A 17244-nucleotide genomic window follows, 5' to 3' on the forward strand; every position below is an offset into this window, starting at 1 on the left:
TTGTTGGGGAGCGTACATACATTTTAGGTTCCTGGCAGGTATGCGTGTTTTCGAAGAACAAAACTTGCAAATAATGTGAGTTTGTAGCCAAATTATTTGGTAATCTTGCTCACAAGATCAGGGAGAATTTTTTAATAATTGTCCTGTTGCATTTCATGGTCATGTAACACTGATCTTTGCACTGCAATATTGTGCAAAGACAACAAGCGTTATAAAAGAGCTCCACATTTTCGGGATAGTTTGTCATGTCTCATGTGTGGCGCCGAGGTCAATGGATTTGTCTCGGATGAGCTGTAAGGCAAACAAAAATAGATTGCCTGGACACCCTAATTGCTTTCATATTAAACTGCGGGTGCTCTCATCGCCTTCGTCGAAGAGCTACAACAGACAGCAGTGACGCCAGCGATTATTCAAGTTATGTTTTTGGTTACTATCTGCACTAAGAATAGCTCGATACATAATTGCACAGACACACGCACACAGGCGTTTTGAATGTTTCAGTGAAATTGTGTCACATACTTGTTCTGATTATTTGTTCTGACTGCGAGTGACGCAACAAACTAGAATGTTCCTAATTTTGTCTTTCAAAGCAGCTTCACATTAATACAACAGGAAAATGACAGTGTTGTAAACAGGGGCGCCGCTAGCAATTTTGGGCCTTATGAAAGAATATGATGTTGGGCCCCCTACCGCACAAACCTAGCTATCCAAAATCTTTGTCTGCAATTTAATAATACTGACCAATTAAGCTCCGCTCGCTCAACCCAGAATGCCCCAATTTGCTGATGAAACATTGATTCAAATTAAGCTACAATTTATACAAAACAAAACTTAATGAAGTGGTCACAATCATGTCCGACCCACTCCATGTCTCCTGGCATTGCGCATCTTATGATGTGTCCTTTCTCACTCATGTTGTTCACTTTTCATAATCAACATAGATTGACAGATTGACAACATAGACATAAAAAATAACATTATAATATTTAAACATAAATATAAAACTAAATACCTTTTCTTAATGGCTACAATAATTATAGTAGCCTATATACAGAGAAATTTCATGTCGGAGTGGGATTTGAGCAAATGTCGTTTTACCTGTGAGCGTGAGCGGTTCATGAGTGGAGCGTTTTTCTGGATTTTGCCGGAAATAATGCAGAAATAAGCCATAATTTTGTTATATTTGAAACTCTTTGATAGATACATTTATAATTTCTATTACATTACTACTCGTACTGTTCCTACTAATAAAACCAATCAAAAGTGTGTGGGCCCTTAGAATCGTCCTATCGTCCAAATATCAGCTTATTGAAATAAGCAGTTTTCCCCGTTTACATGCAAACCAGCAAAAGACAACGCAAGTAAACCGCGTTTACATGACTTTATTAATAAATCTGATTATTTCCTTGTAGTGACGTCAGAAATAAGAATATATTCCATATGTTATGTCAGTTGTGGTGTTTAATAAAGCTTACAATGTGTCAGTTGGAAACTTACGGCTCATATATACTCTCTCATGCAGTTACAGATGCAGCGTTTTGACTGAACCACTTTTACTGCACGAGAGATGAGAACACATTTTTACAAATTTCTGGGTCTTAAAAGAGTCTGCGTTTGTGATCTATTTCCCAATTTCTTTCATGCAAAATGCTCGCTCTGTCTAGATGTGTTTAAATCTGCTCAAAGTATGCGTTTCTGTCCCCTATCACACATGCACACTTCAATAAGCCGACAGAAAGCAGGTTAATGCGTTTACATGCCGCGCGAAATCGGGGTAAGAGGCAAAAAACTACCTGTTCCGACCGGTTTATGCTTATGACCTTACTCTGATAAAAGAAAACCGCGTTTACATGACCATGTTCGTTGTCGGTTTATTAAGCATAATCGGCTGAAGAACGTACATGTAAGCACACTCAATGTCATAATTATTCAGCTCAAGCCAATATTGATTCAGTTCAGTTCAATAACATTTTGTAGAGCATTTTTTGTCATTATCCAGCCCAATTTAGTTTGTATTTTGTTCTCATCCAATAGTGTCAGTGCGATAATATTATTGAAAATTGAACTGTAGGAACCAAATGTTCTACACCGCAAAGTGAACGTCAATCAATAAGATGTGTAGTTGATTATAACGCAACCTAGTGCAGTGTTCTAGTTTGGTCACACCATATAGCTTTCTTACAGTGTACATGGGATGTAACATTTATATTTAGATTTCAATTGCATAAGTTGCATTCCCCAGCCTTGTGATGAGGGGTTTCACTAAGGTCCTGTATGGTACAGTGTAGCCTGCTTATTGGGTCTAAGGTCCCAGTGAATCTAAGCGATGATCCTGCATTTATTTAGCAAATTAAGGGTACTTTATTTTACTAAAAACGTTATGATGTACTAAAAATGTAAGAGTATTTCCTTTGGGTTTTTCGTTTACATTGTCAAACAATCCCCGTTCACACGGATCCACGAAAACTACTAAAACCGCTGTATTATTCATGCAAGGCCAGTAGATGGCACTTCTTGAAGAAAAGCTACGCACCTATAGACTGAGCATATAATACGTGTGTGCATGATGTCACCGTTTTCACAAATTCACGTTTTTGTAGTTTACATGGAGACGATAACGGTATTGTTTTCAAAAGTTTGCGTTTTCAGGTCCCCAAAAATGCCGTTGTCGTGTAAGGCCCTGATCATACAGAATTCGTTTTTGCAGTGAGATGCTCCTTTTTTAAATAATTTTCTGTTTGCAGTGAGCGTTTTTTGCGCTGTTTTTGTGCCAAGGGCACCTCGCGTTTTTCCAGGAGTGCATGAAGTTGAAAAAAAATCTACTGTAAGCAGAAAACGCCCCGGTGTCATCACTGTTTTTCCCCATTGTCCAATCGAATGAATGGAGAGGCGGGCCTTCCATTGTGGTGACCGTTACCTTGATTAGACTGACAGGAAAGCTGATTCGGGGGTTGCCTAGCAAAAACATTTTTTAAACGCAACGCAAACCTGAAACGCACGTTCTGTCTGATCGAATTTGTAAATATTGTAAATATTTTTTGGGCAAATAAATCCGATGGCATTATATTTAGATCTATGGCATTATATTTAGATCTATGGCATTATATTTAGATCTATGGCATTATATTTAGATCTATGGCATTATATTTAGATCTATGGAATTATATTTAGATCTATGGCATTATATTTAGATCTATGGCATTATATTTAGATCTATGGCATTATATTTAGATCTATGGAATTATATTTAGATCTATGGCATTATATTTAGATCGATAGCATTATATTTATATCTATTGCATTATATTTAGATCGATAGCATTATATTTAGATCTATGGTGATCTATGGCATTATATTTAGATCTATGGCATTATATTGAGATTGTGGCTTTATATTTAGATCTATGGCATTATATTTAGATCTATGGCATTATATTGAGATCTATGGCATTATATTTAGATCTATGGAATGAAAGGTTGCAGGGATGATCATTATAGCCGATCACACACATGCTGAGCGCATGAAAGCAGTGATCTCGTCATTGCAACTCAGTTTCTGTACACTAACGATTGCTTTCATCTTCACTAACAGTGCAAACGTGATATAGATTCGTTGAATAAAACGGGAGTCACTGATAAACTCTCCTGTTTGATTGACAGGTTCAGCGCTTGCGGCTCAAACGATTGCAAAGGGAGCTTTATTTGATCACTTTCTTATAGAATTTAATATATAACATTTCGTTATATAGCAGATTATTTTCATCATACTAAGAGAAACAACGCAAGTTGATGTTTAGTCACTGGTTTGATTTACTGACACACAGACAAAGAACATCTGACTGTACATGAATCATTACATTTCAGATCAGATCAGGCATTAGAATGAACACAATTACTTACATGTTGCATTACCGTCGAGCAGAGGCACTGCACAATATTTTGTAATCCTCAACGGCATGTTTATTGTTTTGTAGCTCGGTGGTTTAACACTAGACCTATGTTACATGCGCGAATCGGTGGGCGGGGCTAAACAGGAAGTGATGAAGTAGGCGTTGATCTTCTTCTGCAGAAGCGGTGCTTCACCACACGATGACGTCAAGGGTTGACACATTTTGAGATTGAGCGTTTGCTGGGCCTGGTGTCTATAAAAGCTTTTCTTTGACTAACAAGGATGTTTTCAGCTCTGAAACTTACAGGATATTCTTATATTACCATGACCTTTTACATATCAAAAGCTCAAGGGAAAGTTGATTTCTCAATTCATGACCCCTTTAAAGGTTTAGAAAACAATTAAGTTATTTCTTTTTTTAATAACCATGAAGAAAATCATCAGGATAAGTAAATTTTTTATTAACAAACTAATCAGATTAATTAACAAAAGTTTTAAAGTCTTTTTTTTTTTTTTACATCTGTGAAGGAAAACATCAAGATATGGAAATACGTAAAACTGTGTGCATTCCATTTGGATTTGTGATAGTAGCAAACAAGAAAACACGCTTGCGACATCCATTCATACTTCCCTGAATCATCACATTGCTTTTGTTTATGACATTTATTGTTTTTTCCAGAGTGTTTGTTATAATATGCAAACATTTTAATTGTCATCAAAACATGCATATGATCTCAGGCGTCTGGACTCTGGGTCCATCTGTTTGAGATCGACCGATTTGTGTAACGTGTGACGGACAGAGCCGTGGCACCACATCCCTCCATCGCAAAGCTCGCCATCCCAGCGGAGCAAGCCTGATTTTATGCAACTTCTCGGAAAATCGGAGAGCTGTTAACAAATATTTGTTGTGCATTCTTCGAGTGTTTGATGACACCTCCCGGTTTTACTTTAGACGTAAGAATGGTGCCGGAGTCAGTGCTCTTGAACTGTACTTATCTCTCCAGGCAATAAATGATAGGCCATGTTTAAACAAGCTCATAACAAGCCTGTTAATAAGCTTAATTTGCAGAATCTTGTTTTCTTCTGCTGTGTGTCTCGTCCAGCTGTGGCGGGTTCTGGAGCTGAATGTTGTGCAAGCCCAGCAGAGGTCTGGCATGCTATGAAGTGGAGATGCACTATGGCATCCCAGTCATTTCCTGTGCCACAGGGTTATGGGCCAGCTCCGGCCTGCTTTATCGGCGGGGGGCCCTTGCGAACACTTACTCAGCCTGTCAGTCACACATTTGTTTTATGCTGTGCTGGGGGTGAAGGGATGTAGATCAGAGCATTGCACATCCATTGTGCAGCCGTCTGGAACAACGCAGTAAAGCAGCCATTTCTAAAGGTGCTCTGTAATCATTCAATTCAGTCAATAGTTCACCTGGAAATCCTGAAGTCTTTTCATCATTTACCGAACGCATGTCATTTGAAACCCACTTGAATATATTTTGCCTTTGGAACGCGGAAGCACAATGTTAAATGTGTAGTTCTGTCTCACAAAGTTACTGATGCACTGAGACGCATACAAGGAGATGAGACACTTATTTTATTTATTAAACATATGGTAACATTTTAGGTTCAAGTCTCACTATTAACTAGTTGCTTATTAGCATGATTTTTACTAGGATATTGGCTGTTTATTAGTACCTATAAAGCACATATTAATGCCTTATTCTGCTTGACCATATTCTACATCCCTTAATCCTACCCAATACCTAAACCTAACAACTTCCCTAGCTATTAATAAGCATAAAATTAGGAGTTTATTGAGTCAAAAGTCATAATTAATTTGTGAATGTGTTCCAAATGCTAAAGTGTTACCAAAAATATTATATGCTTATATACACATATATATATATGTGTGTATATATATATATATATATATATATATATGTATGTATTATACATTTATCAAAATAATAAGTATTTTAATTAAAATATGTATAAGTATTTGAATATTTAATATATTATCATGACAAAGGCAATTATTGTTATGGACTTTATCATATAAAAATTATGTATTCAGGGTGATTGGGACACTTTTTGTCATTGAGATGACTTGGAAAAAGTCTACCAATCACCCTGAATACACCCTATATATTGTATTATATTATAACAAATTATTCTAAATATTTAAATATTTAGAGCTTTTTCTGGGCATTATATAGGCCTATTTTACTATGATTTCAAGCTAAATATGAATAAGTGAGTTGTATGTGTATTAGGCTTACATTACGTGACATTAACTAAACAGACAATTCATTTAAGCTAACCGCTATAACCATTATTAAGCTCACGTATTTTTCTGAATTTTTTTTTTTTTACGTCAGCAACGTGATGAGGCTTGATGAGTGCTCAGCATTTTATCTCAGTTTTTGTCCCAGAACTTTGGGTTAAACACACCGCTTTCGAAAAAGTTCTGCGTGTGATCTTCTGACGACTAGCAAATTAGACAGACACAGCCGGATCATTTCCATAATGACCAACACAATCTAACAAGAGCAGCGCAAATTAACGTCTGGTTTAAGACGTGCTTTTTTGGCCTATAAATAATGTAGCATATATCAATACATTGACTAGCGCAAACCTTAGTAAATCACCTCGCACGATTCATTTAAATACTCTCCACTTATAAATTTTGCGACTGAAATGGAAACTCCTACAAATGCATATGCAATAAGCTCAGCCGCAAAAATAACCCTGTCCACGCATTTTCAGCGCTAATTTATCACTGCGTGTCTTTAGTAAATCCTGACGGTAGTTTTTAAATGGCAAAAGAGGATTTACGCTGGCGCAAGCTGTTAGTAAATCTGGCCCATAGTGTCTTGCATCTAGCGTTGCTTTCAGAAGAGCGCTGACATTTTCAGCTGGCTAAAAATGCTTTGGTGGACACGCCACCTTTATGTGCACATTCAAAATTGTTGCATCAAGATGTGTTGCAACAGATTTGACAGCAATGACTTTATTCCTACGTTATTATAAGAACTAAAAAATACAATTATAGGGGAAGTAATACGAGGGTGATGATACAATGGCTTCTGGATGAATGATTCCTTTAACCCCTTTCCTGTCATCCCCTTTTTTGAGACTAGACACGAAAATACACTATCCAAACTTAAATGGCTGTAATTCAAGAATGCTTTGGAAAATAGACCTATGGTTGGTCTCGTTTTAAAGACGACACTCTGCATGTATGAAAAAGTTATGGAATTTTATATGTACTGTAAATTAAACATATTGTACTTAATATTTATTTTATATATGTATATTTTACTAAAAAATTACTCTAAAATTACTATCAAAACAAAGCCAATGTCTAACCAAGTTGTAGTTGGAAGTTGATATCACAAAAATTAAAGTTCCCATGAGATTTTGTTGAGGCGCTATACCAAAAATAGCCACCGGGTGTCATCCATATTCCGTTTTTTTTTATTTTATTTTTTATGCATTCTCCTTTTACAAATGACTAAATTTCTGTCCAAATATCACTTCTATCCAAAAAACAGCCACCAAATATGGAACCTTGAGACTCAGACCTTTCCGACGATATGTGTTTTGTCAAGATTAGAAAAGGTCTTGATTATAAAGTAGTTAAAATAAATGTTGTAATATGAAACCTGACACCGCCCACTAGGGGAGGAGCCCGCTAGATGAATTTAGAGTACCGTTTCGATGGTAACTTAATATCCGATTTCAAAACGGTTTTCACAGGATGAATTTTGAGTTTGTAAGCTTTCGAATGATACCTAATTTATGATGATTACTAAAATAAAAAAAAAGAGCCTCAAGCGTCCCACCGGTGGGATGGTGACAGATAAGAGTAAACTTCAAATGAGTCCTGTGATTGACAGATAATAGTTTGCACTGCACTCTGGGGTTTCACACCATCTATTTTTCAAGTCTAGGTGAACCACCTGCTGATTTCATTTCTTTTCCTCATTTGTCTGCAGTTGTTTTTCCACCGCTCCTTGTGAACTCTAGAGCAGGAGACCCACTGTGCTAGATTCTTTTTCTTGGAAAAAGAGCATTCAGTGGGTGATATCTGACTTTGCAGTCAGGTGAACTTATGCAATGCTCTGTGAAAGCTGCAGAATTAAATGTGCTGGGAAGTTGTGAAGTGCATCATTCCCATGTTGAACAAGTGCCGCTTCCCTATGAAGCCTTCCCATGAGGCCAGGTAAACAGGAGGAGGCCACAGGTTTGGCTCAGCTTCATTGGCTTAAAGAGAGATAGCTCAAGTTGTTCCAAACCTGTATGAGTTTCTGTCTTCTGTTGAACACAAAAGAAGATATTTTAAAGAATGTTGGTCATCAAACAGTTGAGGAAGAAAAAAAATACTATGGAAGTCAATGGCTACCGCCAACTGTCTGGTGACCAACATTTCATAAAATATATATTTTTTGTGTTCAACAGAAGAAAGAAACTCATGCAGGTTTGGAACAACTTGAAGGTGAGTAAATTATGAGAAATTCAAATTTTTGGGTGAACTATCCCTTTAACAAATTATTGAGATAGGATGCATTATTGCAATTAAAAGTAACTTGAAAAGTTACTAAAAGTAATGCTTGTCTTTATAAAAGTAACCACACTTCTAGGATGCTGTGGATAGTTGCTATACAGTTGCGGTGCTGGGTGTGCTGGGTGGTTGCTTAGAGCAGTTGCTTTTTTCAGTGATGTACCCCCTGTGAAATATTTTTTCAGTCAAGTAAAACTGTTAAAACATTTGCGTATGAAACATCCGAGAGAATACGAGTTGTGCATGAGGGAATCTACAGACAGCAGCCAAAATGTATTTTATTTTACCGTGCAAACAGACGCATACAGATCAGATAAAATATAAATAAAAATAATAAAATAAGTAGGCCTACACAAAATATTTTTCACTTAAATAATTACCAATTTAAGATGACAAAACGAAAATAGGCCTACACTGAATCCGTTTGAAGCTTTGAAGAACCGGAATCGTTGCACATGTCGACCTGCTCCGTGAGTGAACAAATAACGCTATACAGCATATTTCTTAACCAAGCATCAAAAAAAACAAACAAAAAGGCGTTAAAAACATTTAAACCGTTTAACTGATATTATTAATCGGTCAAAGTTCTTACTTTCGGTTAACGGTTAAATGGTCAATAGCATCCCTACACTGCTGTGGACTTTGTTTACTTCATTAATGTGTTTACTGTGATAATGGACTGAGGATGGGAAAAGGATTCGGTATTCGGTTTCGGATTCGGCCGAATCTTAACCAGTGGATTCAGGATTCGGCCGAACCCCAAAAATCTGGATTCAGTGCATCGCTATTATTTTGTCCATTAGATCGTAAGATCTGACAAGAAACTACATACATTTACCCGCCCATAGACCCTCCCCTAGAGGAAATCAGGACAGAAGTGGTTGAAAGTGTAAACGGGTAAAAAAAGTGTAAAAAAAAGTGTAAACACCAGGTGTAAACGGGAATGTGTCTGCCTCGTCTACTTGTGATACGATCGACCAAAATGCATCTTAACACCAGGTGTAAACAGGGCCTATAATATCTTGCTCTCAAGATATGGCTCTGGTCAGAGTGTGGGATTTTTTTCAGCAGTTTTTCCATCTGCCAAGCATAAATTGTAAGTTTGTTTCTTTGGGAAAAGTACACCTCTCCTCATTTGAGTCCCATTTGAGGTCTCTGCTGGTCAAATTGTCAGATTGTAATAATTTTTATTTGTTTATTGTTTTTGAAATAAGTCTCTTTTGCTCACCATCAAGTAAAAACAGTAATATTGTGAAATATAATTAAAATTTAAACAAACGTTTTCTATTGTAAAATATTTAAAAATGTAATATATTCCTTTGATGCAAAGCTGTATTTTCAGCATCATTACTCCAGTCTTCAATGTCACATGATCCTTCAGAAATCATTCTGATAAGATGATTTAGATTTTGAATAATGCAGCCTTGTTGAGCTTAAGAGACGTAATTATTAAAAACGTAATTATTCCAAACTTTTGACTGATCAGTCATGTACTTGGCTCAAATTTAATACTTAAAGTTGGCATGAAACGGAAGTTGCCATAGTCTTTTCTTCCCTATTGTGATGTATATCTGAGTGAAACAGCTTAAGAAAAAACTTATGTATTTGATTAAACAAGGCCACTTGATTTATTTAATTATTTTTAAATATGACGTGCACATGAAAAGTAATTAATAATAAATACTGAAATGTTCCATGAAAAATTTAAATGGTCCATTTTGATTTCATGGCGACTTTAAGGTTCAAAGCCCTAATGCTAAGCATGAGCAATATTAAAAGCATGCTTAGGGTTAGGGTTAGGTTTGCAATTAGGTTGACCACAACTTCTGTTTTACAGAAAATCTATTTCGTCATTTGTAAAAAATCTGTATTTGGAATTCTAAAACTGCTGAGCTAAATCCATTCCTAGAAAGCAATTAAAATAAAGCTTTTGGTTTACAGGAAGTTGAAACACAGAAAACAGTGTGTGAGTGCAAATATGGGAGTAAAACAGGATACAAGTGAGTCACAACAAATGACTGCAGATCCCATAGCAGACTATAGAGAACGACGTGTCACATTCCACGTGCTCTTCCATAGACTTCCATTCAAACGGCTCACACTTGTGCAGCAGCACGTATAGTTTGTGGTGATTCACGGTCACTCAACATCCTCAGGGGAATGAGTAAAGATAAATATGTGCTGTGTAGCAGCAGACAATCAACACTCCTCTGACCTCTCCTGACGATCATTCACACCATGAGTGACATGTCCGATTACTGGCATGCCATGCACAACGTGTATGTGTGTGCTGTCTGTACATACTGAGCTGAATATGTCTTAACTAGAAGATCAGTGTAATGGTCAATGACATACACAGTAAGAGTGTCCACAATAAAAAATTTAGTTTTCAGTTTAAATTTAATGTTTCGAAAATGTCATGTGTTGTGACCATGAAGTACAAAGGATGTGAATGTGCACTTATTTAAAAAAATATATATCATTGATATTGATAAGCCACTCCAGAAAAAACGGTGATGTTATCTAGCTCATTTCAATTATCATACAGTGACAATGTGGGCATTAGATCAGTAATTTAGTTTATATGGTTAATTTAGTTTACTAATCAGATTTATTTGGATATTTAGTTGAAAATTTTGTGTCCCCAACTGAGCAAGCCAAGCCAAAGGCGACAGTGGCAAGGAAACCAAAACTCCATCAGTTGGCCTAATGGAGTAAAAATAAACCTGGAGAAACCAGGCTCAGTCGGGGGGCCAGTTCTCCTCTGGCCAAATAATTAACAGCGTATGATTATTATTCTGGCAACTTTAAAGGTCAGGGGTCATATTAGATCGGAATATTCGAATGATCGGAAAAGTCCGCACCAAGGTCCGAACCAAAGTTCATGTTTTGATGCATTTTATACATTTGGTTAGTTTTGGTTTGTTTTCACATTTGTAATTATGCGAGCGGACTAAAGAACTTTACATGATGTACTTGCATCCTGTCGTCATCATCTATGTGGGCTGCATCTGGACATTGTTTGGTTTGTAAACGGACGTGCGTCTGATGTCAGCGTCTTTGACAAGTTGAATGAACAGATGCATATCGTTGCCACTAGTGAACAGTGCGGATTGCTTGACTATTTATTTTCGTTTCTAATCGTTTCTCTTAAAAGTGGACATTTCAAGCTTTCTATACACATATTTATCATGTCTGTGAGGCTAGTAGCTGCTGAGTTTCGGTTTATTTATGAGACATGTTCAAGAGCAATGCAAGTGATCACTCCGGTGCCTCCACAATTGTTGTCTGCTATAGCCTATTTGCTTCTTGCATGGCAATTGGCTGATGAAACATTGATTAAAACTAAGATACAATTTATACAAAACGAAATTCACTTTAAAGAAAGGTTTTCTACAAAACAAAGCTTAATGAAGTGGTCAAAATCATTTCTGACCTTCTGTCTTCTGACATATTGCGCATCTTTTAGATGAAAGCCGAGGTGAAATTTAAAAAATAACATAATATTTAAACATAAACAGGGACTTCCTGTAAATGGTCTGAAAGTCCGAACCAAACAGAAAATGCTTTCACACTAGAAGCGAACCAAACCTTTGTTCAGTTTGATCCGGACCGAGACTACCTCTTTTCGTCGGACCAAATTTCGTTTGTTTGGTCCGGACCATGAATATAAAGAAGTGACAACTCATGTATATACTGATATATGTATTTTATTTCTCAGCGGTTTACGTTCACTTAAGACATAACTTACTAAGTTTACGAGGATACTCTCCAATATGGGCATTGTGACATAATTTTGTGTGAATTAGTCCATTTCAATCGCAAGAAGACGCAAAAAGAAAACTCAGTTCAGTATTGAGACACGATTTTCAGCACTGGCTCGATCGGGACAAGGACATTTCCGTCAACTGTCCCGAGCGTCGTTCATCGGACAGTCCTTATTGTCGAGGCCCGTCATAAAAATTATTTTGGTGTGTTGGTTGTAGGCTACTACATAACTTTTTTGGCAAACAGATGTTCTTTTCAAATATTAATATGCAGCGAAGCGGTGTTCTTAAAGGGAGGGTGAAACACGTCAATATCAATCATGTCAACATGTCAATCTTGAGTGCCTATAGAGTAGTACTGCATCCTTCATATCTCCGAAAAGTCTTTAGTTTTATTATATTTATAAAAGAAAGATACGCTGTACCACCTCTTTCCGAATAAAGCAGAGCGGCTAGAGGCGTATCGTGTGGGCGGAGCTAAAGAATCACGAGCGCGTGCAGCTATTGCGTTGAGAGTGTCTAAAAGTTGTGACATGACATCCTTAAACGTGAAAAAAAAAAAAAACATTATCCTAAATAAACCATGGCTATCGATCCCATTCAGCCATACATATATGATCCAGAATCTGAAATTGAACAGGAGCAGCAGCAACAACGACTACAGCAGGACGTCTCTATGTGGTGTGTACTGTAACGTTATATATTTGCTTAGCGGCTTGTCATGCGTTAGTTTTACAACATTGTGTGCGTTTACTCATGGTTTATGAGGACACAATTTGGTTTATGTACTATTGTACGCGATTTAACGTTAGCAGTAGCAATCGGAACGGTTTTGCACGTCAGATTTGTGCATGTTCACATAGAAAAACAATGGAATGGTAGCGCATTTGAATGAACGAGTCGATACCTAACAACACAAAGACATTTGAAGCAGTTTTACTGACCGCTTGCTTCCAATGCACAATCGTTAACCTTAATCGCTGGGACTGCTCCATCTTTCAGCATTAGACGAGCTACTAATCCGGTGTCGAACTGGGCTTTGTTTATAAACCATTGTCGGGAACAAACAAAAACACTTGCACAATTCTGTTGCCCCATTGCTGCTCCGGAAAAACAAACTCCATCCACTGTCCCATTAACGCTGGGTTCTTTGGGAAGCTGTACAGGGTTGTCTTGCCCTGACAACCAAAACACACTTCTTTGGTGACATTGTTGATTTCATGAAGTCCTGTGACTGCAGCGCAGCCGGCTTCCCTAAAGTGGAGCACAGCGCGTTAATGGGCGTGCATTTGCTCTCTCACTCTAGTCGCGCGCGCTCTTCCGGGAGAAGAGCCCATACGGCCCGTACAAGGACATTCCACCCTTGTTGACATCACGCAGACCCATTCTCGAAAAATACTTTCCGAAACTTGTGACAAACCGGAAGGAGTATTTTTGGCACTGAAATAATCCATCAAACGTCCAACTTAATTTGTGAAACTTTGTCCATGTTTAGCATGGGAATCCAAGTCTTTAACAGTGTAAAAAGCTCAGTATGCATGAAACAGCATTTCACCCCCCCCTTTAAAAATAAGATGACACTAAAGTACTTAAGGTTTTATTTTCAAGAATTTAATTCCTGCGGTTAGACATTATAACTGGCAAAACAATCCCTTAGACCTGGGGGACCCTGGGCCGAAATAGACTCTTCTGATAGGCTTCTTCTGACTACTAAACAACCAGTAAGCACCACTGACACTTTTCTTCAGGAAAATCTAGTCTGAGCAGGATAAGGTCTCCCTGTGGAATAATTGGGATCATTTGATGGTAAGGATTACAGACTTTGCTCCGAGTTCATTTCCAGTGATTTAATTGTCTACAGAAGCTTATAATAATGGAATGTTTCAACTTCCCTGGCAAACGGCGCAGTTCATTCCAAACTTGATGTGCTGAAAGAGAAATAGATCTGCGCAGGAACCGGTGTTTTAGATTTGCTGCTGTCTTTACATTCAGAAGTGTACGCCAGGACAGAGAGCAGAGATGGGGACTGGTTTTTGTATTGAAATATAATCCTGACACTGCTTACAGCATCTTCGTTACTATATTAGGCAATATAGAACATATAGAAGTGACAACTCTTGATAAATAAATGTGGATGTTGTTTTCCTTCTCATCGAAGTGCCACATCATACAAAACAAATCATGAATCAGGGACTTTTCATGACGCTATAAAAACAATCGCTATTTTTTCCATTAAAAAGCAGAGTCATCTGGCTTTGACTATTTCCAGGATCCACATAAAATATAATGTATCACTCCCACATCAGTTGATTTTTCTTTCCTTTTTTTATGCAACAGTCCAAGTTTTGATTTAATAGCTTTGTTCAGTTCAAAAACGACAGTGTCATGTCAGTTAAGAATCTAAAATATGAAATTACTTCTATATTGAAAATCTGAACAGCCTGAAAACTGTGTCAGAAGCATGATTTATGTAAAATATTAAAAGCATATGCATGAAAACAGCTTAAAAGCATATAAAACTGACCGAATGGAAGCCAACTCTCTTTTAAATAAGCATGACTTCTTTGTTGCCCCATGTATAATGTTTATTTATTAAAGCAAAAATGTGATTTATAGACATGCAACCAATACTTTGACATACCTTGGTAATAACACTTATATAACATGGGAAAATAGCAGGTGATGTCATGTTTTGTGCACAATTGGCCAAAGCTCTTTTTATCATCAGCTGATATCGTCTAACATCTCCCTGTCTCTGTTTACTCGCAGGACTGCTCCAGCTCAGAGGAATACACTGTAGCCGCGGCATTGCTGCCCCTGACGACGGCCTTTTACCGGGTAAGTAACAGTTGAGGTCAGACTGGCAGCAGGCATACTGACAGCTCTAGTAACTGGATCTTAATCACAGCACATCAACACTGGCACCCAAAATCACTAATGCTGGAAGAAGGGGGCACTTTCCACCTGTCTCCATCTGCTCAGTTTAACTCGTAAGGGCCTGATATATTAGCCTGGCTCCGCCCTCCTACGTACTTCCGCTTCATTTTCCTTCAGTGCTCCGTCTGGGTTTGCGGTATGTTCTCTGGTTTTCTCCGGTCAAATTTTAACCGGTCCAATCAGCGAACAGAGGGAGTGGCTGAGAACGATGACTAGTTTGAGATGACATACGTCCCGACCAAATGTTAGTGATTGGTTATGGCAGACCCAGAGTGGCTCTGGGCAGATCCAATAGTTTTAAACTTCAACAGAGTACCCGCCTTCAAGGAAGTTAACGATTGTCAATGGAGAGTGGCCAGACTCTCTGTACAAATGAAATGTACGTGAGTCTGGTAGAACCAGGCTACTGATATTTTTCAAGCAAATTCGAAAACAAACTGGTGTAATGCCATTTTTGAGCAAAATCAGGCCAAAACAAAGTTTGTTTGAAGTTATTTTCGAGAGTTTGAAACTGCTTGCCAAAGCAAACTTGCAAAGGTGATGATGTAATAAGTAGGTGTGGCTCTGAGGCTCCGCCTCCTTTGATGTGAAAATCTACTCTGGTTCATTTCTACTGTTCAGTCCGTCGAGTTCAGATGCAAGTTAAAACATGAACACACTGGGGAGCCGCTTTATAGTAGAACATGAAGTTGTAATTGAAAGCGACACTAAGGGTTAGTTCACCCAAAAATGAAAAATAGCCCATAATTTACTCACCCTCAAGTCATCCTAGGTGTATATGACATTCTTCTTTGAGACGAATACAATCTGAGTTATACTAAAAAAAGTCCTGGCTCTTCCAAGCTTTATAACGGCAGTGAATTGTTGTTTTTGTCGTTTTCGAAGTCCATAAAAGTGCATCTATCCATCATATAACTGCTCCACACGGCTCCGGGGGGTTAATAAAGGCCTTCTGAAGTGAAGCGATGCGTTTGTGTAAGGAAAAGATCCATATTTAAAACTTTATAAAGTAAATTATCTAGCTTCCGCTAAATCGCCTTCCGTATTCAACTTACAGAAAAAGTGTAGCGCCTCTCGCAGTTCAAAATGCTTGCGCTATGCCTGACGACATTGCACACCAGTTACGTTTTTTTCCGATCTGGCGGAAGCTAGATATTTTACTTTATAAAGTTTTAAATATGGATATTTTTCTTACACAAACGCATCGCTTCGCTTCAAAAGGCATTTATTAACCCCTGGCGTTGTGTGGAGCAGTTATATGATGGATAGATGCACTTTTATGGACTTCAAAAACGAGACCACAAGTCACTGTCATTATAAAGCTTGGAAGAGCCAGGACATTTTTTATATATCTTTGATTTTATTCTTCTGAAAGAAGAACGTCATATACACCTAGGATCAGTGTTGGGGAAAGTTACTTTGAAAAGTAATGCATTACAATATTGCGTTACTCCCTTAAAAAGTAACTAATTGAGTTACTTAGTTACTTTTTAAGAAAAGTAATGCGTTGCGTTACTTTTTCTCACCTGGGCTGGGCTTGTTTTTGTAAAAAAAAAGTCATATTTTTGTGCAACGGTAAAGACCTCTTCGTACCAAAATTGAAATAATAAGCCCCAGGCTGAGGTAAAAATGCAAATTCACGCATGAACAGTAGAGGGCGCAGCTCTGCTGCCATTCTGGATAATGGGAGAATAGTACGCAGGAGAAAAAAGTTTTACCAATAAAAACTAAAAATGGCCAACAAAGGTCAGCAGCAAGACATTGGTAAATTAATTATAAAGGTAGATTAAATGCATAAAATAGCTGTTTTATTTAACATTTAATTAAGAGAGGTTTGCATAGTATTCTGATTTTGCATTTGACTGATTTTATTCATTTTGAGGAGTACAGAATCTTTATTGTGCAAGTGAGAAAAATATATGCTCACATTTAGTCTTGAACTACAATAACCATCATGTTCACACACATGTTCAAAGCCTCTGCACTTATTTTTCTCAACATGGGGGCAGGAGAGCTGTCAGTCAAACTAATGTGAAAAAGTAACTTGCGTTACTTTTTTTAAAAAGTAACTCAGATATTTTGTTGTAAATTTGAAA

General features: G+C 37.5%; 1 protein-coding gene across 3 annotated transcripts in view; it reads left to right on the forward strand.

The window, feature by feature from the left end:
* Positions 1 to 17244, forward strand: part of sbf2 (SET binding factor 2) — a 220477-nt gene that overhangs the window by 116034 nt on the left and 87199 nt on the right. For all 3 annotated transcript variants that reach the window (XM_079802012.1, XM_079802011.1, XM_079802013.1), the window contains exon 17: positions 14981 to 15049. In XM_079802012.1, the coding sequence (XP_079658138.1) occupies positions 14981 to 15049 (69 nt within the window). The remainder of the gene's footprint in view (positions 1 to 14980; positions 15050 to 17244) is intronic.

Source organism: Gobio gobio, assembly GCF_949357685.1.
Source record: "Gobio gobio genome assembly, chromosome: 2".
Taxonomy (NCBI): Eukaryota; Metazoa; Chordata; class Actinopteri; order Cypriniformes; family Gobionidae; genus Gobio; species Gobio gobio.